At 35.2% G+C, this 27,527-nt stretch overlaps 1 protein-coding gene across 17 annotated transcripts in view; it reads right to left on the reverse strand.

Moving 5' to 3' along the window:
- The window catches only part of Gtdc1 (glycosyltransferase like domain containing 1), a 399,059-nt gene that overhangs the window by 255,726 nt on the left and 115,806 nt on the right, over window positions 1-27,527 (reverse strand). For 12 of the 17 annotated variants that reach the window (XR_007107717.1, XM_047544995.1, XM_047545003.1 and 9 more), the window contains 2 exons: window positions 24,821-24,885; window positions 21,365-21,557 (listed from right to left, as the gene is read on the reverse strand). The exons of 2 other annotated variants lie outside the window; for them this stretch is intronic. Coding sequence is in view for 13 of the 15 variants with exons in the window: in XM_047544995.1 (XP_047400951.1) it covers window positions 21,365-21,557; window positions 24,821-24,885 (258 nt within the window). In the remaining 2 variants the exon portion in view is untranslated. Of the gene's footprint in view, window positions 1-5,056; window positions 5,181-21,364; window positions 21,558-24,820; window positions 24,886-27,527 lie in introns of those variants that run through there. 3 more of the 17 variants (XM_047545002.1, XM_047545001.1, XM_047545009.1) reach the window with 2 other exon arrangements.

The following is a 27,527-nucleotide window of genomic DNA, read 5'->3' on the forward strand; positions in this document are numbered from 1 at the left end:
AATATCTAACATACAAAATAAAGACAGAATTTTAAAAGCTGCGAGAAAAAGAATCAAATTACATTCAGGGGGAAACAAATACGGATATCAGCAGATTTTTCAATCGAGACCCTAAAACCTAGAAGGGCCTGGAACAACATTTTTCGAGCTCTGAAAGAAAATGGATGCCAACCAACAATCTTACACCCAGCAAAACTTACCTTCAGATTTGACAATGAAATAAAATCCTTCCATGATAAACAAAAGCTAAAAGAATTTACAAAAAGAAAGCCGGCATTACAGAACATTCTCAGCAAAATATTCCAAGAGGAAGAGATGAAAAACAACAATGTAAATCAGCAAAGGAAGGAACTACCCTAAAGGAACAACCAAAAAAAGGAGAAATCAAGTTGCATCAAAAAAAAAAAAAAAAAAAATGAGCCAAATGACCGGGAATATAAATCATATCTCAATAATAACCCTGAATGTTAATGGCCTGAACTCATCAATCAAAAGACATAGACTGGCAGATTGGATTAAAAAAAAGAACCAAAACTTTGCTGCCTGCAAGAGAGTCATCTCACAGAAAGAGATACCCACAGACTAAAGGTGATAGGATGGGGAAAAACACACCATGCACATGGACACAGCAAAAAAGCTGGAGTATCCATCCTCATATCACATAATGTGGACTTCAAGTCAAAGTTATTCAGAAGGGATAAAGAAAGACATTTCATACTGCTTAAGGGAAGCATAAATCACCAAGACATAACAATCATAAATATCTATGCCCCAAATAGTGGCTCATCCATATACGTCAAAGGAATCCTTCTCAATGCCAGAAATCAAATGGACCACAACACAATGATACTAGGTGATTTTAACACACCTCTCTCACCACTGGACAGATGCTCCAAACAAAAATTGAACAAAGAAAGCATAGATCTCAAAAGCACAATCAATAAATTAGACTTAACAAACATTTATAGGATATACTATCCAACAAAGAGCGAATACACTTTCTTCTCAGCAGCACATGGATCCTTCCCTAAAATAGACCATATATTTTGCCACAAAGCTAACGTTAGCAAATACAACAAGAAAGAGATAATATCTTGTATTCTATCAGATCATAATGGATTGAAATTAGAAATAAATGAAAGAGTAAAAAACAGAAACTACTCCAACACCTGGAGATTAAATAATACGCTATTGTATGATGAATGGATAACAGAAGATATCAGGAAGGAAATTAAAAAATTCTTAGAGGTAAATGGGAACAAAGAAACAACATATCAAAATCTCTGGGACATTATGAAAGCAGTTCTTAGAAAAAATTTACTTCATGGTGTACATTCAATAATAGAAGAAAAAAAATCAACAAATAAACAACCTAACACTATAGCTCAAAGCCCTAGAAAAAGAACAGAGCAACACCAAAAGTAGTAGAAGACAGGAAATAGTTAAAATCAGAGCTGTAATCAACAAAATTGAAACAAAAGAAACAATCGGAAAAATTAACAAAATAAATAGTTGGTTCTTTGAAAAAATAAACAAAATTGATAAACCCTTAGCCACAATAACAAGGAGAAGAGACAGAAAACCCAAATTACTAAAATTCGGAATGCACATGGAAATATCACAACAGACACAAGTGGAATACAAAACATAATTAGAACCTATTTTGAAAATACATACTACAACAAAATAGAAAATCTTGAGACATCAACAGGTCTGTAGAGAAATATGAATTACCTAAACTGAATGAGGAGGACATATACAATTTAAATAGATCAATTTCAAGTAATGAAATAGAAAAAGTCATCAAAATCCTACCAACAAAGAAAAGTCCGGGACCAGATGGGTTCTCAGCCGAGCTCTATAAAATCTTTAAAGAAGAGCTCATTCCAATACTTCTCAAAGAATTTCATGAAATAAAAGAGGTGGGAACCCTCCCAAACTCATTCTATAAGCCTAAATCACACTGATATCTAAACCAGACAGAGACACATCGAGGAAAGAAAACTTCAGACCAATATCCTTCATGAATATTGATGCAAAAATTCTCAACAAAATCTTAGCAAATCGCATACAAAACTATATTAAACAGATAGTGCACCACGATCAAGTGGGTTTTATTCCACGGATGCAAGGTTGGTTCAACATCCAGAAATCAATAAATGTAATTCACCGTATCAACAGACTTAAAGTAAAGAATCACATGATTATTTTGATAGATGCAGAAAAAGCTTTTGACAAAATACAGCATCCCTTCATGCTCAAAACACTGGAAAAAATAGGGATAGTGGAACCTTACCATTGTAAAGGCCATCTATGCTAAGCCCATGGCCAATATCATTCTAAATGGTGAAAAACTGAAAGCATTCCCCCTAAAAACTGGAAAAAGGCAGGGATGCCCTCTTTCACCACTTCTATTCATTGTCCTTGAAACTCTAGACAGAACAATTAGACAGACCAAGGAAATTAAAGGGATACGAATAGAAAAAGAAGAACTCAAACTATCCCTATTTGCTGATAACACAATTATATATTTAGAAGAACCAGAAAATTCCACCAACTTTTGGAACTCATAAGTGAATTCAGTAAAGTAGCAGGATATAAGATTAATGCTCACAAATCCAATGCATTTTTATACATAAGGGATAAATCCTCAGAAAGAGAAGTTAGGAAAACTACCCCATTCACAATAGCTTTGAAAAAAATAAAATACTTGGGAATAAATCTAACAAAAGAGGTGAAAGACCTCTACAATGAGAACTACAGAACACTAAAGGAAGAAATTAAAGAAAACCTTAGAAGATGGAAAGATCCTCCATGTTCTTGGATAGGCAGAATTAATATTGTCAAAATGGCCACACTACCAAAAGTGCTATACAGAGTCAATGCAATTCCAATTAAAATCCCAATGATGTACTTCACAGAAATGGAGCAAGCAATCATGAAATTCATCTGGAAGAATAAGAAACCCAGAATAGTTAAAGCAATCCTTAGCAGGAAGAGTGAAGCAGGGGGTATAGCAATACCAGACCTTCAACTACATTACAGAGCAATAGTAACAAAAACAGCATGGTATTGGCACCAAAATAGACAGGTAGATCAATGGTACAGAATAGAGGAAACAGACACAAACCCAAATAAATACAATTTTCTCATACTAGACAAAGGTGCCAAAAATATGCAATGGAGAAAAGATAGCCTCTTCAACAAATGGTGCTGGGAAAACTGGAAATCCATGTGCAGCAGAATGAAACTAAACCCCTATCTCTCACCCTGCACAAAAATCAACTCACAATGGATCAAGGACCTTGAAATCAGACCAGAGACCTTGCATCTTTTTTTTTTTTTTTTTTTTTCCCCCAGTACTGGGGATCGAACTCAGGGCCTTGTGCTTGCAAGGCAAGCACTCTACCAGCTGAGCTATCTCCCCAGCCCCCCTGCATCTTATAAAAGAAAAAGTAGGTCCAAATCTTCAACTTGTTGGCTCAGGATCAGACTTCCTTAACAGGACTCCCATAGCACAAGAAATAAAAGCAAGAATCAATAACTGGGACAGATTCAAACTAAAAACTTTCTCTCAGCAAAGGAAACATCAGCAATGCGAAGAGAGAGCCTACAGAGTGGGAGAATATCTTTGCCACTCATACTTCAGACAGAGCACTAATTTCCAGAATCTATAAAGAACTCAAAAAACTCTACACCAAGAATACAAATAACCCAATCAACAAATGGGCTAAGGATATGAACAGACACTTCACAGAAGAAGATCTACAAGCAATCAACGAACATATGAAAAAATGTTCACCATCTTTAGTAATAAGAGAAATGCAAATCAAAGCTACCCTAAGAGTCCATCTCACCCCAATTAGAATGGCGACTATCAAGAATACAAGCAACAATAGGTGTTGGTGAGGATGTGGGGAAAAAGGTATACTCATACATTGCTGGTGGGGCTGCAAATTAGTGCAGTTACTCTGGAAAGCAGTGTGGAGATTCCTCAGAAAACTTGGAATGGAACCACCATTTGACCCAGCTATCCCACTCCTCGGCCTATACCCAAAAGACTTAAAATCAGCATACTACAGAGATACAGCCACATCAATGTTCACAGCTGCTCAATTCACAATAGCCAGATTGTGGAACCAACCTAGATGCCCCTCAATTGATGAATGGATAAAGAAACTGTGGTATGTCTATACAATGGAATATAGTCAGCCATAAAGAATAATAAAATTATGGCATTTGCAGGCAAATGGATAAAACTGGAGAATATCATGCTAAATGAGATAAAGCCAATCTCAAAAATCCAAAGGACGAATGATCTCACTGATAACCAGATGATGACACATAATGGGGAGTGGGAGGGAGGCAAGAATGGAGGAAGGAGGGACTGTATAGAGGGAAAAGAGGGGTGGGAGGGGTGGGGGGAGAAAAAAATAACAGAATGAATCAAAAACTATTACCCTAGGTAAATGTATGAATACATAAATGGTATGCCTCTACTTCATGTACAAACAGAAAAACAAGATGTATCCCATTTGTTTACAATAAAAATGAATTAAAAAAAAAAGAAATACATAGTCCCCAAAAGTTTCTAACCCTAAAAATAAAAATTAGATATAATTTAAAAAATAAATCCAAAGAGATGTACAAATAAGACTGGGAGTGGGGGCGGTACTGAAATTAAGTAAAGCAGTGGTTGACAAAGTTAAATAAGGAACAGGACATATTTGTCCTTTTGATAGAACTCTTTAAATCCTAATCTTGCTCATGACATCAGAGAATACAAAGATAAACAGAACATCAATGAGACTCTTCCTCCGCAGGGATGTCCTGCACAGCACCCAGCTCCCCATCTACCTTTGCGGGGATCCCCTGGCTTGCACCCATCTTGGGATGCTACAACCATCTCCAAAGCCTCCTTGACCATAGTAGCCTCCACCTTGAGACACCAGAAAGGGCCTGGAGGCAGCCACTTTCTGAAGCTCTGCCAGTCACCACTGCATCTCTGAACAGGCCACCCAACGCCACTGCACAGCCTGCCCTTGCTGCACCTTACCTCTATCTTGGGACACCTGTGCCTCCATTGTGGGTTACCTCCACTACCGCCATCACCAACTTTAGTTGGGGCAGTTTCCATCTTGGGACACTGGCTGGGACTTGGAAGCCCAACATCAAGGTACCTACAGGTTAGACACCACCAATTAAGAACACAGTTGCTTCCATTTAGGGACAACAGCCAGGGTATGGTAGACCATCACCAAGGTCCCTGAAGGCTTGGTTACACCTTAGGTCCCTGTTACATGTACTAATAGCCACCATCTTGCTGCAGAGGCAGGAGAGAGCCTTGCATGGGGTTGGTAGGTTGGAAGAAGGTGTGAGGGAATCTTGATCCTAGGTCACCCAGCCAACCAGCCAATTTCCAAAAGGGTTCCCAGAGCTAATTCAGACATCGCTTGCTGGGACCCAACACCAGCCTGTTCCCCGACTCCCTCCCCAATCCAGCATCCACCAATCACCTGGTCCCACTAGTTTGGTAATCAACAGGGTCCTCCAGCTCCCCAATCTCCAAACCCCACCCCAGCCACAAACCTGGCCTAGGGTTGCAGATACGTGGCTGGCCCGCAGCTCTCAATGCCTGGTCCTGATCTGCCTGATACAGAACATCTCTCCACAACAGGCACACAGGACCCAGGCTCAGCCCTCAGGACCTCTGAAGAGAAGCTTCCTGATTGGGAAATAGAAAGGGTGGGGAAGAGAGAGATACAGTTTAGAGACTAAATTAGAGACCAGGAATTGTGGGGTCCACAGGCAATGTAAAGGGCTAAGACCAGGCTCCCACATCACACAAATGTACCCCAAAGGAGATTCCTGAGGTGCAGTCTTCCGGTGGGGACTGGCAAGTGCTCTATCCTGCCTCCAGGAGTTCCACTTCCAAAACTAACCCACCCTAGTAACCTTCTCCATCCTGAGGGTGGAGATACCAGCAAATTCCAGACAACCTACTGATCAGATAAGAAGGGAAGCAGAGAAGATATTCAACTGTAACAGAAACAACTGTTCAATTTTCCAAGATTTTTTTTCTTTCTTTCTTTCTTTTCTCACACTCACTTCCCCTACATTTGTGAAATCAAGTACTTTTCATGCATCTGGCTTCTGAGGATTGGGATGTCTGAATAGTATATTACAACTTTGTTCTACATTCTTTTATTTCTACATTTTCTTCTTCTTCTATGTACTTTTATTTTTCTCTCTTTCTCTAGTTCCCTCCCACTTATCCATCTCCCAGGAGTCTCTTTCTCTCTTTTCTCCTGCTAACAGCTGACTTCTTTCAATTTCTCTTTCTGACTTCCTTTGATCTAAAACTTCTATATTCTCACTCTACCTCATTAATATCTCATCCTACACCCCCCAGTTCTCTCTTGTCCACCATTAGAAACTGTAGATCCTTTTGCAAACTTACTGTTTATACCGTAGATAAAAATCAAACATATCATTTGTGTTTATTGCGACAAACCTATAAACATCTTAGTAGGAGATATTTGGTTTAAGGCTGCATATTGTTTGCATTGGGTGTTGTTAATATTGATCTCCCCCTTAAAGGCGAGGTATTGGAAACCTGCAGGGACACTATAAGCTTATAGGGTAAAAACTGTAATATCTAGGATCCATACTGCTAGAGGGGAAGACACCAACAACATGAATAAACAAGGGAAGAAAGCACACCCAAACAAACCATGATGCTACAATGGATAGAATTCATTGACAGCACAATAAAAGAAATACCAGAAAAGGAGTTCAGAGTGTAAATAGTTAAAATGGCCTGCAAAATAAAGGATGATATAAGAAAGCAAGAGCAGGCAGCAAAAGATCACTTCAATAAAGGGAGATTCTGGAAAAAAAAAAACCAGAAATCCTTGAAATGAAACAATGAACTAAAATGAACTAAATTAAAAACTCAAAAGAAAATATCACCAACAGACTAGATCACATGGAAGACAGAACCTCAGGCAATGAAGACAAAATATATAATCTTGAAAATTAAGTTAACCACACAATGAAGATGGTAACTTCCAAGAATCATGGGATAAATGTAAAAAGACCAAATTTAAGAATTATTGGGACAGAGGAAGGCAGAGATACAAACCAAAGGAATGAACAATCTTCTCAGGGAAGTAAGATCAGAAAATTTCCCAAATCTGAAGATTGAAATGGAAAATCAAATAAAAGAGGCTTACAGGGGACCTGGGCTTGTGGCTCAGTGGTGGAGCATTTGCTTTGTAAGGAACTGGGTTCAATTCCCAGCACCACATAAAAATAAACAAACAAAATAAAGGTATTTGTGTCCATCTACAACTAAAAATATTTTTTTAAAAAAAGACTATTACAGGAAACCAAATGTACAAAATTACAACACTTTCACACCAAGGCACATTATAATGAAAATGCCTAGCATACAGAAAAAGAATAGAATTTTAAAGGCCACAAGAGAAAAGTATCAGATTACATATAGGGGGAAAACAATTTGGATCTTAGCAGATTTCTCAAACCAGACTCTCAAAGCTAGGAGGTCCTAGAACAACATATACCAAACTCTGAAAGAATGGATGCCAACCAAGGATCTTAGATCCAGCAAAATTAAGCTTCAGATTTAATGACAAAATAAAAATCTTCCACAATAAACAAAAGTTAAAAGAATTTGCAACTAGAAAGCCTGCATTACAGACCATCCTCAGCAAAATAATCCATGTGGAGAAAATGAAAAACAACAATGAAAATCAGCAAAGGAAGGAAATACACTGAAGGAAAAGCCAATCAAAGGAGAAACCAAGTCAAGGTACAAAACAAAAACAAACTAAAATGGCCAGGAATACAAATCATATCTCAATAATAACAATGAATGTTAATATCCTAAACTCATCAATCAAAAGACATAGAATGGCAGATTGGATTGAAAAAAAAAAAAAAAAAAAGACCCAGCCTTCTTGCTGCCTTCAAAAGACTCGACTCATAGGAAAAGACATCTAAAGACTGAAGGTAAAAGGTTTGGGAAGAAAACACATCACTCACATGGCCTGTGTAAACAAACAGGGTTTCTATCCTCATATCTGATAAAGTGAACTTCAGACCAAAGTTAGTCAGAAGGGATAAAGAAGGACATTTCATACTGCTTAAGGGAAGCATACACTAGCAAGACATAACAATTGTAAATATACAGGCCCAAACAATGGAGCATCTACTTACATCAAACAAACCCTTCTCAATTTCAAGAATCAAACAGACCACAACAATACTGGGTGACTTTAACGCACCACTCTCACCACTGGACAGATCTTCCAAACAAAAACTAAACAAAGAAACTACAGAACTCAATAATATAATCAATAATTTAGACTTAACAGACATATACAGAAATTTTCATCCATGAACAAGCAAATACACTTTCTTCTCAGTAGCACATGGATCTTTCCCTAAAATAGACCATGTTATGCCACAAAGCAACTTTTAGCAATTAGCAAAAAAAAAAAAAAAAAAAAAAAAAAAAAGATACTACTCTGCATTCCATCAGATGAAAATGGAATGAAATTAGAAATCAATGATAAAATAAAAATATAGAAGTTACTCCAACACATGGAGACTAAACAATATCCTACTGAAAGAACAATGGGTGGTAGAAGACAACAGGGAGGAGATAAAACAATTCTTATTTAAGTGAATGAGAACACTGATACAACATATCAAAATCTCTGGGAAACTATGAAGGCAGTGCTAAGCACTGCGCTCATTCATTAAAAGAATAAAAAGTCAACAAGTAAATGACCTAACATTACATCTCAAAATTCCTAGAAAAAGGAGAACAAATCGACAACAAAAGTAGAAGACAGGAAATATTTAAAATCTGAGCTGAAATCAATGAAATTGAAACAAAAGAAACAATTTTAAAAATTGTCAAAACAAAAAGTTGGTTCTTTGAAAAAATAAATAAAATCACTCAACCCTTAGTCATACTAACAAAGAGGAGAGCAAAAACTCAAATTACTAAAATTTATGATAAAAAGGGAAATATCATGATAGCCACTATTGAAATACAGAAGATAATTAGAAACTATTTTGAAAAAATTTATACTCTAATACAAGAAAATCTTGAAGACACTGACAAATTTCTAGAGACATATAATCTACCCAAACTGAAGCAGGAGGACATACACAATTTAAACAGATCAATTTCAATCAATGAAATAGAAGATGACATCAAAAGCCTATCAACCAGGACCAGATGGATTCTCAGCTGAGCTCTACAAGAGCTCAAAAGAAGAACTAATACCAATATTTCTCAAAGTATTCCATGAAATAAAAACGGAGGTTCTGGAACCCTTCAAAACTCATTCTATGAAGCTATTATCACACTTATTCCAAAACCAGACAAAGACACATCAAGAAAAGAAAATTTGAGACCAATATTCCTGATGAATATGGATGCAAAAATTCTCAATAGAATTCTGGCAAACTGCATACAAAAACATATTTAAAGAAAGTGCACCAATGATTTATCAAGTGGGGTTTATCCCAGGGATGCAAGGTTGGTTCAACATTTGGAAATCAATAAATGTTAATTCATCACGTCAATAGACTTAAAGACAAGAACCATATGATCATCTCCATAGATGCAGGAAAGGCATTTGACAAAATACAGCACCCCTTCATGTTCAAACTACTAAAAAAACTAGGGATAATAGGAACATTCCTCAACATTGTAAAAACTATCTATGCTAAGACCAAGGCCAACATCATTCTAAATGGAGAAAAATTGAAAGCATTCTCTCTAAAAACTGAAACAAGACAGGCATGCCCTCTTCCACCACTTTTATTCAACATAGGCCTTGAAACTCTAGCCAGAGTAATTAGAAAGATGAAAGAAATTAAAGGGATACAAATGAGAAAAGAAGTCGTCAAACTATAACCATTTGCCGACAACATGATTCTATACTTAGAGGAACCAAAAAATTCCACCAGAAAAATTCTATAACTAATAAATGAATTCAGCAAAGTAGCAGGATATAAAATCAACACCCATAAATCTAATGAATTTCTGTATATAAGTGGTGAATTCTCTGAAGGAAAAATTTAAAAAACTATACCATTGACAATAGCCTCAAAAAAAAAAAAAAAATACTTGGGAATCAACCTAACAAAAGATGTGAAGGAATTCTACAATGAAAACTACAGAACACTAAAGAAAGAAATTGAAGAAAACCTTAGAAGATGGAAAGATCTCCCATGGTTTTGGATAGGCAAAATTAATATTGTCAAAATGGCCATACTACCAAAAGCATTATACAAATGTAAAGTAATTCCAATGAAAATCCCAACAGCATTCCTCATAGAACTAGAAAAAGCAATCATGAAACTCATTTGGAAAAATAAGAGACCCAGAATAGTCAATGCAATCCTTAGCAAGAAGCCTGAAGCAGGAGGCATCACAATACCAGACCTTAAACTATTCTATAGAGCTACAGTAATAAAAACGGCATGCTATTAGCACCAAAATAGATGGGAGACCAATGGTACAGAATAGAGGACGCAAAACAAACCCACATAAATACAGTTATCTCATACTAGACAAAGGTACCAAAACCATTCATGGGAGAAAGGATAGCTTCTTCAACAAACGGTGCTGGGAAAATTGGAAATCCATATGTAGTAAAATAAAATTAAATCTCTATCTCTCGCCCTGCACAAAACGGAACTGAAAGTAGATCAAGGACCTAGGAATTAGACCAGAGACCCTGCACCTAATAGAAGAAAAAGGAGACCCAGGTCTTCATCATGACAGCTTGGGACATGACTTCCTTAAAAAGACTCTTAAAGCACAAGAAATAAAATCAAGAATCAATAAATGAGATGGATTCAAACTATAAAGCTTCTTCTCAGCAAAGGAAGCAATCAATAACATTAAGAGAGAGCCTATGGAATGGAACAAAATCTTTACCACATGCACATAAGATAGAGCACTAACCTCCAGGACATATAAAGAACTCAAAAAACTTAACACCAAAAAAAAAAAAAATGACCCAATCAATAAATGAGCTAAGGAACTGAGCACTTTACAGAAGATCTATAATCGAGCAACAAATATATGAAAAGTGTTCAACATTTCTCATAATTAGACAAATGCAAATCAAAACTACTCTAAGATTTCATCTCACTTTAGTCAGAATGGCAATTATCAAGAATACAAGTAACAGTAAGTGTTGGTAAGGATGTGGAGGGAAAGGTACACTCATTCTTTGCTGGTGGGACTGGAAATTGGTGCAACCACCCTGGAAAGCAGTATGGAGATTCCTTAGAAAACTTGGAATAGAACAACCATTTGACCCAGTTATCCCACTCCTCAGTCTATACCCAAAGAACTTAAAATCAGTTTACCATAGTGATGCAGACATTTCAATGTTTACAGCAGCTCAATTCACAAAAACTAAACTGTGGAACCTACTTAGGTCCCTTCAATAGATGAATGGATAAAGAAATTGTGGTATATATACATAGTGGAATATTACTGAGTCTTAAAGAAGAATGAAATTATGGCATTTGCAGGTAAATGAATGGAACTGAAGAATATCATGCTAAATGAAGTAAGTCAATCCTCCCCGCCCAAAAAAAAACCAAAGGCCAAATGTTTTCTCTAATAAGAGGATGCAGATCCACAATGGGGGGCAGGGGTAAGGGAAAAATGGAGGAATTTTGGATTTGGCAGAGGGGAGTGAAGAGAGGCTAGGGCATATGGGGGCAGGGAGATAGTGGAATGAAATGATCATTATTACCCTATGTATGTGTATGATTTGAACAAATAGTGTGATTCTGCATCATGTATGATCAGAGGAATGAAAATTGTGCTCCATTTGTGTACAATGAGTCAAATGCATTCTGCTGTTGTGTAAGACTAATTAGAATAAACAAAAAAATAAAACAGAATAGAACCATAAATTATGTTACAGATATATGTACAATTAAAAATTTTTATTAAAGATCATTTGAAAATTCATTCTTGTATAGATGCTAAGCCAGAGGCTACAGAGGTCTAAATGAGCCACTCAAGTAACATAAATGTGAAAAGCAATGGTGACTAATGGTGTCTGTAACCAAAAGGAAGAATGTATATCTAAAAGCACTAAAAAAGATGTTTTTAAATGCTTAAATAATTGCAGTGACTAAGCAAAACACCTCTTTGGGAAAAATTCTAATTTCTCCTTCATTGTAAAAGTTTTTGTACCATAAATTAAAAGGCCACTGTTCATGAGTGGCCATTGCCAAACCTAAAAATTCTTAAATACAATCACATAATATTTTATAAAATTTTGCATGTATATTCTAAATTCTAGAAACTCACATTTTTACCTAGAAACACTTTTATACAGATGAAATTTCATAAAAAATGTTTTCTTTCATCAAAATTTACATAGTGGATAACTGTATGATTACATAGCAAGATTAATATAATCCATAAAAACAAGTAAGTACGTATGGAATTTTTTAGTTTAATCCCAAAAAACTCAGTAGCACAGGTCCCTAAATGTCCATGCAGTTTCTATTTAGAAGAGATGACACAAACACAGGACAGCTATAGTGCTTATAGCAGAAAGAATAAGAAAATTAATAAAGCCAACTGCAAACACATTTTGTTTATATTTTCCAAGTCTATTAATTCATTCAATCATATTTACTAAGCAGGTACAAGCAGCATTCTAGATGTTGAGGATAAAATGGTAAACAAGACAGATATGGTCCCTTCCATCATGAAAATGGAAAGAGAGAAAAATATCAAGCAAACAAACAAAATCCCAAGTCTCATAAAATGATACTACAGAGCAGGTAAAAAGGTACTGAAGCAGAAGGTTTATTTTAGGATAAGTGTCCAGGCAAGGCCTCTCTGAGAAAGTGAAATTTAGCTAGAATCTCAGAAGTGGAAAGGAGAAAACAAGGAAGAGCAAAGGATGTGGAAAGGGGGCATGCCTAAGCATTGTTGGCAAAGGGACCAGCAAGTAGTTATAAGACCTGAGGCAGGAAAGAGCTTGATGTTTCAGACTGAGTAAACAAGGCAGTGCTGCAACAGCAGATTAATGAGATGATAGAATTAGGAGATGCGGTTACAGATTCAGACAGGGCCCAGATCGTGTGGGCCACGGCACACCCTTGTGTGTTATCTGGACTTATATATGCAATGAGAAGCCACTAGAGTTTTTCTAATCAGAGGCTATTTAATCAAGGCTATCAATACTAGCAAATGAATACAGACACTAAGCTTTTCTTTCCAACAACAGAGGGTTTATTAAGGACTTACTATGTGCTGATGTTGTGCATCTGAGTTTGTCCTAGTTTGTCAAGTCTGCTTTTACATCACCAGTACTAGCACAGCACTGGCTCCTAATATATAAGCTCTTAATAATACTTAGGGAGGAAATGAATAATGGAAACAGGGCTTGAAAAGAGTTGGAAAAAAAATTAGTCTAGGGATTTTGGTAAAACTAAATATATAGTTTTGGATTTGGTACATGTAAGTTTTACCAAAATGTGTGTGTATACATTACAAGAAATACAATAAAAAATACAATAAAACTACATTCTTTAGAAAGATAAAAGGACGAAATGGACACGTGCATCTTCGTAAGAAGGATCCTGACTCAGCTCCTGCCTCCCACTGCAGCTACCTGTATGGGCAAACAGCTCAAGATAGTAATGGGGCCATCATGCTTCTTAACACCATAGTCTAGAGTGAGCATGCACTAAGTCCTTTAGTGGATGGAACAATGTGCTCCAAGGAGGACAGGAGATCAAATGTGACCCCCAAGGGTACAAGCAAGCATGAAGCATTCCTTAAGTAAGGAGGCTTAAGTGGAAGGAAAGGGCAGAGAGGATCTTCCTTGTGGCTTTACAGATACTGAATATAGTATGTCAGAGACTGAGAAATGTGCATATGGTAAAGTAACAAAAGTGAACATATCTTCATTGACTAAAACCTTAATAAAAGCACAAAAGCTTTCTCAAATAAACAAATATTGAGAATGAAAGTAGAATCAAAATATCTTTCATTTCCTAAACATAATTTTCCCAAGCTATGGAGATTAACCATGAAGACGCTCAACACCTAAAAACAGATTGGCGTGTTCTAAAGTCACATAAACACATTCAATTATGATGTCAGAAATGAGTGTAACACTTACAAAAGCAAAATTATAAAAGTCCCTCCCTTACTCTCTAGTCAGAGCTCTTTTATATAATAGTATGTTCTGTATCCATGTAGGGACATATTTTTCTTTATTCTTTTCCTTTTCCATTCTATTCATTAAAAGCAAAGATTTTCTCTCTTGTGTAAAAGGGTAGTGAACATCCAGTTGTCTTTTAAAATATAGTTATCAGATTTCAAAGAGTAAATGTATGGGAGATCTACCATAGAGGTCTTAAAGGCATAAAGTCTGTTAGAAATAATGTATGCACATGAACCATTACATGGGAAGGAGGTTGTACAGAATCTTACATGTGTTATTTTATTTTTAAAATAAGCTACAAAGGATATTTAAAACAAACACTTTAAATTGCACTGCAAGGCTTAGCTGCTTGGAAGTAGTGGCTTCACACTATTGCTACTAACTACACAAACATTTTTTAATTAGTAGATTGTGATGAGAAAAACTATGAACTTCAGAACAAGAAAACATTTTCTCCCCACTAATGGGCTATTTTACTTCGTCAGAGCAAGGACAAATGAATACAAAGAAAAGTAGAAAAAGAAGAAGTCATCATTTAGGGAGCATGGGGACAGTTTTACATTCTTGTTTGGCAATAAAGAATTTATAAAAGTGTGCTTGTGTCACACGTATGTGCGAGAGAGAAGAAAGAGAAAAAGAAAGGACAGTGAGACAGAGACTGACCAAATTGCAATTTGGTTGCAGGATTATTCTATTTCTGTAAGGTTGTAATCAGCAACATTTTCAACATAAAAGTCCAGATGGCTAAACAGAACAATCAGAAGAGACTTGACTAAGATAAAATATTTTGAGGGAAGTCTAAAGGGCCATACAAATCTAGAAAGCTAGTGTGTGCTGGTCAGACAGGATAGCAAGATTGATATGAAAACAAACCAAAAGAAAATCCCACAACAAGGCACTATAGGATAGGGAACCTGGTTGGCTGAGCAAGAGATGGGGAATCTCTCAGCCAATTCTCATAAATGGAGCAGTCATATGTTGGTGAGATTATGGGATGCTACATTGCACCTAATGACAAAATTATTTATACAGTGTCAGAACATCATCCAAACCCCAAGAAGTGCACACAGCTGGTAATGATATAAGGCTAGTGAGCTGGGTAGTAATGGAATGCTGCCCCTAGCCAAGTTCAAAAACCAAGCAGAGAACTTCACAGTATACTAGTTTGAAGATAATTGGGGAATGGCAGGTATTGAGTATCCTAGACAGAGAATGTTACTTGTGTATTCATCAGTCTACCCTATGAATAAAGTAAACATTATATGTAGTTCCTTATTTGTATTTTAAGGAAAAGCCCCCAAAGATGAAAATTCAAATGACTTGTAACTTTTAAAGCTGAAAACTACAGGGAAATATGCTGATGAAAAATGAGAACATCACAGATTTACAGAACTAGAAAGGCTTTCATCCTCCAGACTCCAGCAATATTCAAGAACTGTAATATTTCTCAAGACCAGGAGAAGTACCACACTCAGTAATAGTAAAATCTAGTAATATACTTTTAATCAAGAGATACTTGGGTTTAAATTCATTAGTTCATTTTTCCTTCTTTGGGTGGGAATTAAGATAGAAGAGTGGTTTAGGGCACAGGCTTACAAAGAACAAACTGTATATGGCCTTTGCAGGTAGCCAGACTTGGAGCTCAAACCACACATCTAGCTATGTAACACCGTGATTCTGGAAGTCTTGATTTTCTTCTCTGTAGTATGAAAATAATAATATCTAGCTTTCAGGACCATAGAATGCCTTCCATGAGGTAATATTCAATATATTACTTATTATTATTTAATACCATTAAATTTTATTGTGCTTACTATAGAGATAAAAAAAAGATGTCCTACATAAGCCTTAACACTACCTCACCTACCTACAAATTATTTTTTAAATTTTTTTTAGTTGTTGATGGACATGTTATTTATATGTGGTCTTGAGAATAGAATCCAGTGCCTCACACATGTGAGGCAAGTGCTCTAACCACTGAGCGACAACCTCAGCACCCCCTACAAATTCTGAAAACATTTTTTATTTTTATATCCCAACTATGATACAAAACTAATAAAAAGGTGTTTTCATGGTAAAATAGTCTAAAATTATTCAGAAAGGTATATTTTAATTAAAGTCTTATAGCAGTAGTTATAATTTAGTTATAATATTAAATTATTAAGGAAGTTAATTTTTTATCAAGAGGCAAAAATTCAAAACAAATATAACTATCAAGGAAGGGAAAATTTAAATTACTAATTTTGGTTTTGTTTTTTGGTGTTGAAAATGAAACCCAGTAACTTGTGCATGCTAGGCAAGTGCTCTCAAACTGAGCTAAATCCCCAGACTTAATTTACTAATTTTAAGTGACAACTGTTTGAGAAACCACCACCTTCCTTTTAATTTCAACCATATCCACTAGTTTACCCATATTCATGAGTTAGTTATAAAAAAAAAGCACACATAAGTAATTCACACCATTCATTTTCCCAGCACTACATTCAATATTTTACAGTGAATAGGTCATTCAAGGGGAAAAAGAAAATAAAAGAATCTGATTAGCAAAATACCTCAGTCATGGTACCACTAAGGAAAACAGCAAATCATAACAGAAGTATAAACAATGAAATATCACTTTAAGCTTTAATTTTACTTTATGCATTACTTATCTGCTTGAACTTATACTTGATTTATTTTCTATCCACTATTTGCTTTCCCCCTCCATGGACATTAAGAAAAGCTTATGTGGAGGAAGTAATGAAACAGAAAATCTAAAAAAGAAGACACTGGACCTCACAAAACTCAAGTTTGGGAAGAGGGACAGTGGCACAGGGATGGTAAACCAACACAGTCTAAGGACCTGACCCTTGCCTTACTGAAGTTTAATGATTACACATCCATTTAGATGTTCTATTTCATGTTGAGTGAGGGTTTCAAAGATATGATTTTCTAAGAAATTGTTCATTTTGTCTAACTTTACGTATTAGCATAAAAGGATTCAGAGCATTTCTCATTTTTATTATCTGTCCTATATCTGTAGTTATATTCTTCTTTCTTCCAAAAATTCTTTAAAAAAAAAATCATGCCTGAGATCGATGCATTTTATGATTTCAAAATAACTACTTTTGAGTATGTTCAACTCCATTATATATTTGCTTTCAATTTCATATTATGATATGCAGTATTTTCAGTATGATTCAATTCTATTTTTCAACAGGCATGATGACTTCTTTGAATTTAGAGTTATATTTCCTGATGAAGGATGAGGATCATTCATGGAAGGCTGCTGCCAGCCTACTGCATACATGGCAGAGCAGCTGTTCCCTGAGCCAAAGAACTGCAGATAAAGCAACAAGTAGCAAACAGGGTCAAGGAAAGGTCCAAGGAGCATAGGTAGGGCACTGACTGCTTCTATCACACTCTTCCCCGGGCAATTATTTTTATGTATACTCTCTTCTGCTGATTTGTTCCTATACCTCTCTTTCTTCATACCAAAGACAGCACAAAACAACACTGTTCTACATCTTTTTTTCACTCAATATGTCTTGATGAGTCTTCTAGAAAATGATAGAGAAAGATTTTTTAGATAGGTGTAAGAAGTTTTGGTGTGCTGTTAGGGTAATGACCATGGAAAAAATTATTTACTATATATTTCAATAAACAAGAAATAAGTAATTCTAAATGCTTTCATCCTAAAGAAATGACCAATGTCTGGGGAGATAAGAATGTTTAACCTGACTTAAACATTACACAATGTATACATGTCTCAAAGCATCATATGGTTCCCTATTAATATGTAGAATTTTTACTTTTTTATCAGTTAAATAAAAACAAAACACGATAGTAATGAAAGAAAAATACACAAAACCATAATTACCCTCAGAGATTTTAGTACTCCTCTCTCAATTAAAGGAAGAGAGACAAAGTTGTTTTGTGAAGAATTTCCAGATGTTTTAGAGGCAAGGTTCTTCAAATAACTTGAGAGTGATATTATGCAAATCTAGGCCACCTCTTTCTAGTCTTTTGTCAGCCATTAGAGGCAATCCTGATGTTTTGTTCTTATTCTTGAACTTCAAAATTACAGACATCACAACTGTAGTCAAATGGAGGAAAGAGGAGGTAACTCTCCCCTTTTAAAAGCAAAATTAAAAAGAAAAAGAATAGCCCAGAGATAATCCATCCACTTAACACTAATTTGCCATAACAGGGGCCTGACCAACCCTAGTTGCAAGAAACATTGGGGAAATTTACCTAAAGACAATGGGATCATCATAACCAACTTAGGTCAATCAGGCTTCCTTCCCAGGGACTGGATACTTATCCACCCCAAAGAAAACTGGCATTCTATTAACAAGAAAGAAAAACTTCAGTGGACAATGACCTGTATCTTCCACAATACCTCAGGCAGAACAAAATATTATAGGCATCGCAGAGTAGAAAAAAAAATTTTTTTTAAATAACAGTGACTCTTCTTGTTCAGTAGAGATACTGCAGAAAGAAAAATGAATGAAATGTTCTTGATGCCTAGTCTAAGGTACATTCTAAGAAAGTAAAAAAGCTTCATCCTTATATAAATGATTCATACATTTCAGAACACAAATTGAAGGTCTTTCCTCAAGCCCCATCTTCAGAAACCTTCTGTGCATTTTATAAGTTTCCAAAAAGCAGTGCTTCAATATAACCTAAGAATTGCAATAATTACCAACTACGTTTGAGAAAAATAACTTGTTGAGTTTTTGTAATCTAGAATCAGATTGAATTGTTCTAATGTGAATCATGATGTATTATTTTAGTTGTCAAGACAAAATGAAATCAAAATGATTGCTTAGTCTGATCACTTATTCTCTTAATAGTAAAATACTTCCTAGATAACTTATAAAAATTAACTACATGTACAGAAGCTGAGAAAAATAACAAACAAACCTACATTTAAGGGCTTTCTCATCAGACACATTCTTATTAGTTAAGAGCAATTTTGCATAGTAAACAATATTGGTGCTTAACTATTTTACCTTTAGGAATTTTTGGGAATTTATTTACCAAATGCACAAAAAGAATAAGTAACGGAAAGCAAACACTTTTTGAGTATTTAAAAGTTTCCACTGCAATCAGATTTATCTGGCATAACAAAAAGTCATTCCTGTACTTTTCAAAGATAGAGTAAGCATAATTTTTAAGTTAGTTTTAAGTTTTCAATCTGCTATTTTTCCAAAAGTATTCAAAAAAGTTGTTTGGTAAAGAATAGATGAGTTATCTTTGGTCAAGTAGAACTGTAAGTTAAACTGGTGAGGTATGTATTTGGGTGAAGTCTGATTAGATTAATACAATTAACTGAGCAGATTAAATGGCTGACTTTGAAAGATGGCAGATACCACTGTTAAGTAATGAGGTTACAGCTTTCAGAGAATAAAACTTTACACAATGATCTTTCAGGAATCCACCTCCCACATAAGACTGCTTCAATGAGTATTGAGATACTTATCCTCAAATGCTTCAGTCTTCCAAGAAGGCATGAAAGCCAAGTGCACAGAAGTGTTTGTGAGCTACCCATGTAAAGATGTCTGTGATACAATAATTCTGCAGTACTGAATAATCAAAATGAAATCAAACAGCAGATAGAGAAAAGGTTCATTTCAATGTTCAAATCACAGTAGCAATTGGTTATTTCCAAGAGTAATGTCAAACAAAAATGTGCCATCACTCTCCAATTTCTTAACCTTGAGTAATGATACAATTGATACTGCAAGAATACAATTAAATAAGATGTGAAAGCAACTATAAAGTCAGATTTTCACACAGTAAGTCTTACCATTATCTTTACAACTTTTATATCAACACATTCATTAAAATTTCTCACACTATTAGTGAATCAACAGTATTCACTCAGTGATATCAGAACATTAACTTATGTAACCTACATTTTAGATTAGAAAAACACAAAATCCTCAATATGCCTTAAAACTGCATTTTATCTTTAAAATTCCAAGCAGCATGACTTGAAAACTCACTGTTATTCTGACAATCTGAACTCTCAGTGACAATGCATGATTTTCATTCATAAAGTGGGTTATTCTCTGAATCCACCAAATTACTATTAAGAACAGCAACCGATATGTAAATTACAAGCTGCTGTCTTTCTTGTGTTTGGTTCACTTTACATGCAGCAGATGGGTATGGCTACTGGAACCAAGGTATACACTGCAGGTTTCAACACGCCCTTCATCTAACAACCTGTCTCTAACTTCATCACTACCAGTGTGACATTGCTCTCTACTACCTGAAACAACTCAGTTCTACACAGTGGGGCCAAGAATGGGAAGATTATCACATCTGTAAACCAGTCAGATAGTCTTTTACTATTTAACATTAAGGAGAGACATGGGAGTGCATAAGAACAGAGAATAAGAAGGGAGAGATGTTTAAGGGGATTCCTTTCTTCCTTTCTTTTACCCCTACAAATGTAATTAGTAATTCTCCATCTTTTCAGTATGTCTTATAACCCTCTTTCTAATAGGCCTTCCTACTTCCCATTTTTTAACAAATCAGAATTCAGAATTGAGGTCTGTACTACAAAATCTACACAACCATTAAGACTAAGTCACACATTACCAGTTGAATAAATCCACCTTCAGTTTGTCATAGACAAAATCAATTTCTCCATCTTTCATACTCACCGTGCACATGCATATCTATGTCAATCTTAATAGTCTTTAAAACTCTGGTCACACCCATCTTTTCAACCCTGTCCCCTACTACAGAACAGATATAATGAACTAAACTAAAACTGTATATTCACTTAAAAAAGCATTGGAGGTTAGGGAACAAAAACAAACAACAGTAAAAACCAACACGCTCAAGATCAACACTCCCACATCCACATATACACATAAAATCACAAGATAAAAGATCTGCAGGTTCTAAATGAAGTCACTTTCCTAAAAACCAGGTGTTCTGAGAGTGTAAAGTTACTCCACTGCTTCTGCCTCTAAAGAAGTATCAACTGTAGTCATAATAACCAAATATAAAGTTGAAGAAATTTTCAAAGATGCTTATAGAGAAACAACACCCTGATAACAAGTACATTAAAAACAAGTTGAAGATGCCTCCTGAGATCTGATTACCTATAATGCTCACTGATGGGAACGTTCTGAGAGAAGTACAAAGCTGCTGTTCGTGCTCTCCAATGCCATTTCTTTGCAGGAAGGGTATAAAGGACACAGCTCTCTAGTTCTTCTTGGAGCAGATCTACTAGCTGTTTATGGGAGCCTCCATAGAACGCCTCAATGATGAGTATACTCATTGGCCCGTTCAAACCTTCAGAATCAAAACACACAAAAATATTTTTTCAGATATATATGAAAATTTTTATTAAAATTTTTATTAAAATGTTTAAATTTTATTCTCAAAAAGAAAATACAAATAATTTAGTCAGATGTAATTTTTTTAAATACACGTCCTAAACTGGACACAGTGGTGCAGGTTTGTAATCCTGACTACTTGGGGTGCTGAGGCAAAAGGATTGCAAGTTTGAGACAAACCTCAAGGACTCAGTGAGAACCTATCTCAAAACAAAACAAAACAAAACAAAACAGGACTAGAGATGTACTCAGTGGTAGATCATACCTGGGTTCAATCCCCAATACTGCAAAACATAAAAGTAAAAATAAATAAATATAAGTGTGTATGTGCATACACACAGATATATACTTAACTTACATAAATTAAAAATAAAAAGAGACATCTTGACCGGGCGCAGTGTCACACACCTGTAATCCAGTGACTCGGGAAGATGAGGCAGGAGGATCCCTAATTCAAACCCAGCCTCAGCAACTTAGCAAGGCCCTAAGCACCTCAGTGAGACCCTGTCTCTAATAAAATATAAAAAAAGGACTGTAGATGTGTTTCGGTGGTTAAATGCCCCTGGGTTCAATCCTTGGTAACAATAAATCAATCAGTCAATAAAAGATATCTCAGAGGCTGAGAACATAGATCAATGGAAGAGTGCTTGCCCAGCATGCACAAAGCCCTGGGTTAGATCCCCAGCACCATCAAAAAAAGAAAGAGAAAAGAAATTCTACCTTTCTAAAAAGCATTAAGGCTTAAATTTTTGGAATCAATATTTTTATTTTAAAAAACTGTCTTTATATTTTACTTGTTTTCGTTATACCCTCAGATTATTTTCTACCATGACCTTAAGGCTTTGTGTCCCATCCCAAGAACACAAAAGACCTCTCCTTCTGTGATCACTCACTCCCTGGTTGTTTGAGCTGTGAGCCTGCCTCAGTGATCTAAGAACCTACTTGACCTGGAGCCCTTGTCTTACAGTCATTGAACAGATCTTCTAATAAAGATTTCCACTCTAAGAGCCCTTCATTGGAAGGTCCTTTCCGATTTAGAAATTTTCGTATTAATCTATCTTTAAATTCACCAGCTATCACTGCCCCTAAAGAATCCATATTTTAAAGAAATTCATTTATATTTGAACCTCACTTTTCTAGTATTTAAAACTTAAGGATATGATTTGTTGAGACACTACATATACCTTGATCACTTCCTCACTATTGTCAGTATCCCACCCCTGATGGAATAAAAAAAACTTGAGTAAAGCTATGTATCTGTGAACCACCAAAGTTTCTACAAACTTCTTTACACAAGAAACCCCCCTAAGAAGGATGAAGTAGCAAATATGGTTTTATTAAAGAAATGGTAAAATTTTATCACTGAGAATTTGGCTACCAATTTTTCATTTTAATAATATGATTTTTGTTAATGTGCTCAGTGAAATAAAAATATCTATGTGAATGTAAAACTTTTATATACATTTCAAATTATATGCTATTTCCTGTAAGACAAAAGGGAGAAACATCATTTTGTGCCTGAATATTATATTGCTTAAAAAATATTCCAGATGTTTGAATTTTCTTTTATGAGTGAAGTAAATATCACTCATTAAATAGCATATTGCTTTTTTAAATAATGTTGTTCTGTAAAAATTATTAGTCTCAATGACTCAAAAATGATTTTTACTAATAAAATTATATTGCACTCACTCAGTCAAGGTGTCTACTTAAATTGTATTTCAAAGGAAAAAGATCCAGATGGTTCTGAGAAATGACTGAACTGAAAAAGAAAGCTATTTTTCTTGTTATGTGAATCTCCCAATGAGCACTTGAGTATGTGAGTGTGTGTGTGTGTGTGTGTGCACATATACACACGTGCATGCACATGTGTGTTTATTTCACTTCTATGAAAAGTAAGAAACACTATTTGCCAGAGAAGATGTAAGTTTGAACTTCAGTTCCGTCACCTTCTAGCTGGATGAACTTGGACAAGTTACCTAACTTTGTAGGTCTCAGTCTCATCTTCTCTAAAATGGGTAACAGTACTAACCTCAGAGATGTGTTGTAGAGATAAAATAATGAATGCTTTCAAACAAAAATAAGGTATTTAGCCACACCTTTTATCAGTATAAATCACTCTTCCTAATCTTCATTTGCAGACCCTTATCCACCAGGGATAGATGGGAAAGGTGAATGTACACATGCATTTGAAATACAGGAGGTATTACCCTTTTCTCATCAGTCACTTGCATTCCAAATATGAATTTGAGATCACCACAGGTTCTATGGGTAAGAGGTAAACTCAGACTGAGCTATGCAAAGCTTAATGTTTTTCAAGTCTGCTGGCGACTTCTGCTTTAATAATGCAATGCTCAATGAGTTCTCAAACACTGTTCCAAGTTCAACCAAGTGGTAGGCATTAATCCTTCAAATGATAGAAACTTCTAGAAAGTAACTGAAGGAAGAATGAAAGGGAATTTTGAAAAATTAGAAACGTCAAGAAAGACAGACTAAAGGCAGTTAAACGTTGCTTACTATATCACATCACAGATATCTATTATCTAGCTTTATTTCCTCCAACCTAATCAAGCTAAAGTGTATATACTCTGCATATCCTTAAAAGGTCTAAAAGGCTCTTGTACAAATGACCTGAGATATTATTTCCCCAAGTGATGGAATGAAATATAAACCTCTCTAAAGAACACTTTACTCATATAACCTCAAAGAAAGCAACATCAATATTAGGGGGAAAAAAACTGCTTTCTGATTCTTCCTCACTCTGCTCTTTCCATGATTAATCTACAGTATGTATTGCGCCATATATTTATTTTACAGATGTTTCTTATGGGTGTGAATCACAACTTATCTGCAAATCATCAGCCACTGTGGAGGCAGTATGTGTAGGTGCTACTATGGATTCAAGACTCTCAGTAAGCAGAATTGAACACCAAGCATGTGGGAGGTCACAAAATATAAAAGGGGAAAAAAAGATTATAACTGTAGTAGATTTCCAACCCTTTAATAGCTCAACACGAAGAGTGGAATGTACAGGTTTGAACTAGCATTTATTGTGCATTTTTCTAGTGGCCAATGGGCGTGCCTGCATTTGGGGTATTTTTCTAAGGAGAGTAACTATGTCCTACCATCTCTGAAAACTATACTTAGTGGCTTTGATTCATGGAAATTTGTTCTGCTTGTTTTGTGGAGACAGACATATCCTGGCAGTTCCCCACTTACTTCTATTGCAACTTCTGAGGCAAGAAGAAAATATGTTCCTCCCTGTACTCTTCTTGAAGCACAACCTGGAACAAAGATGATTCCCATTAGAAACAAACAAAAGGGGAAAAACTGATTTTTAAATAATATTCAAACCAAATGTCGTTATGGCACATTAAGGAGTGGTTCAAATACTTTTACTGTGCCTGAGTTTTGTTTTAGAAAATACTGGCTGAAGCAAATAGTCGTAAGGTTGAAAAAAAAAACAATAGCCACTTTGCTATTTCAGTAGAATTTGCTAAAATGCAACAGAAGTACAATATTTGCCCATTTTAGCAAAACTCAGATAAAACTGCAGGTGGTCACTCAGACACTACATAAGTTCACAAGCACACAAGGGAAGACAAACATTTCTGGACCACGAGCACTGGTTAAAGGAGAGAGTGCTCAGAAGCAGAAAGACTAAAACCTTCAAATTAAAAGTGCCAATACCAAAGCAAGGACAGGGTCTCCTTGATGTCCAGAAGTGTGCCCAGCTGTCTACCAAAAGATGGCAGTGAGCCTACACAGATACAAATGTCTCACGTAGGTGCCTGAGTTTATGAACCTGTTCTTTAACAAGTTGTCACAAGTATTACCACAGACCTTAAACTCTGAAACATTAAAGTGGGTAAGTTATAGAATCAGGGGTGTGAGGGATGTGACATTTTAAAAGGAAAAACCAGACCAAGGGGGAAAAAGAAAAAAAAAAAAAAATGCACACTTCTTATATTGGAGAACAAATACCAAACACTGACTGTATGACACTAAGAATATCCCATGACATTAAGAGAAGGGTTTATGGCCATTTCATTCTTGCTCCTTAAAAAAGCAGGTAAAATATTTCAGAAAAAAATTCAGCGACTTCTAAGTTTTTCTGCTTAAACAAGTAAGCTTCACTTTAAGTAAAAAAAAAAAAAAAAAAAAACTCATTTCTTCAGCAAATTTTGTTCCCCAGTGACACCAGATGAATGAAAATCTACTATACTATTAAAGCTTTATGAAAGTTTAACTCATTATCAATACTATGATTTAATGATACATGGTTTAATGCTAAACATTAAATCTGGCAATATAATATGAGTCAAACTTATATCTAGAACAGGAATTTTATACCATGTCAAATGCTATTTAAGATCATCAAAGGACAAAATAATCTATTTAAGAATAATCTGACTTCCCAAAAATTTATGTTTATAATTAAAATGGGATACAAAGTGAAAAATCAAAATCACAATAGCATTTCATAAAAACATTGACAAAAATGAAAAAGTGCCATTAGCATCATCTCAATTAAAAACTAATATTGCATTAAGATAAAGAACAAAAGTTGCCTGAAACCAATGCTGTGAATATTTTTAAATTTTTATTAAAACTTTTTGTCATTGTACCTGCATTTATTTTAGGCTTGACCCAATTTCTTTATTCCCTGAGCCATGATCATTTTCAAGGTGAACTACATTTTTGTCTACCTCTTCTAGCAGTTACAACTGCCGTAGTAGTTGAAAAAATGTTTAACAGTATAGAGACAGGAAATTTGCAGTATGTCATTGGTTTACTGAAAAAGATGTGCTAAATATAAATGCCTCATGTTGTTTTTTTAAAAAAAATAAAAAGCCAAATCACTAGAAATCCACAATTAGTCCTCAACTCAGGTACCTATACTGTTAAAATAATTTTCCAATCTAATACCCTGAAATAATTTTAAAACAGGGGAATTGTTGTATTAATATATTCCATAGACACCTTACTGCTATTAGTTGTAGGAAGGTACAGTTTCAGTGATAATGGTTTTAACAGTTTTAATCCCACACACATGAGAAATTGATTCCACAGATTACACATAGCTTAATGTCTGAAAACTCTGATCAATTACTGAAAATACATTTTATATTTACCTGTATTCACTATTTGGAAAATTAAGCCTGGCAGAGTAAAGAGCATTGTTTTAACACTAAATAGCTGGGGAAAGTAAAATGTGGGCAGGCTTTCCCCACAGGTCATCAGAGGTTTACCTGGTATTTTCTTATTTACCCTTTCTCCCCATTCCCTTCTGCACCTCCACCCACTTACTCCAACACATCCAAGTTCTATTTAAAAAGTAACCAGTAACTAAGCAGGGTAAATAGGACAGTGCTGAGAAAAGTTAGTATTACCTTCAAGCCCACTCACTTATTTTAATGATTCATCAGGGAAACCCCATTTGTTAAAATATACCTGATATCTCATTATATAGCAAAAAATAAGCATGAAAAGATTTCTTCTTTGAAACATGTCACCAGTGTTTACCCTAATACAACCTATTAAGGTTCAGTATGAAGTAATAATACATTCTGCTAAAAACTTTCCTGAAAGTAAGAAGTACATTCAATTATCATATGAGAAAAGACATATAAATTCTAATTAAAAGTTGTTTTTTGCAAATCCTTCTATAAAAATCAAGACCAAATTCATCCTAAACTCTACCACCTCCATATAATCTCTGTAACTGAAATATAATCTGACATCAAATACAGAATAATAATCTTACAAACTAAAATGATATGCATTGATGATGTTCTACATAAAATTAAAGGAAGTTTGGTTAATAGGATGAATCCATTTTCTGAGCCTTAGTTTGAATCGCAGAAAATGCTTAATGGAAACTGATCATTCTTACAATATTTGATTAGGATACATACAACCTACT

Source organism: Sciurus carolinensis, chromosome 3 (genome assembly GCF_902686445.1).
Source record: "Sciurus carolinensis chromosome 3, mSciCar1.2, whole genome shotgun sequence".
In the NCBI taxonomy this organism is placed as follows: Eukaryota; Metazoa; Chordata; class Mammalia; order Rodentia; family Sciuridae; genus Sciurus; species Sciurus carolinensis.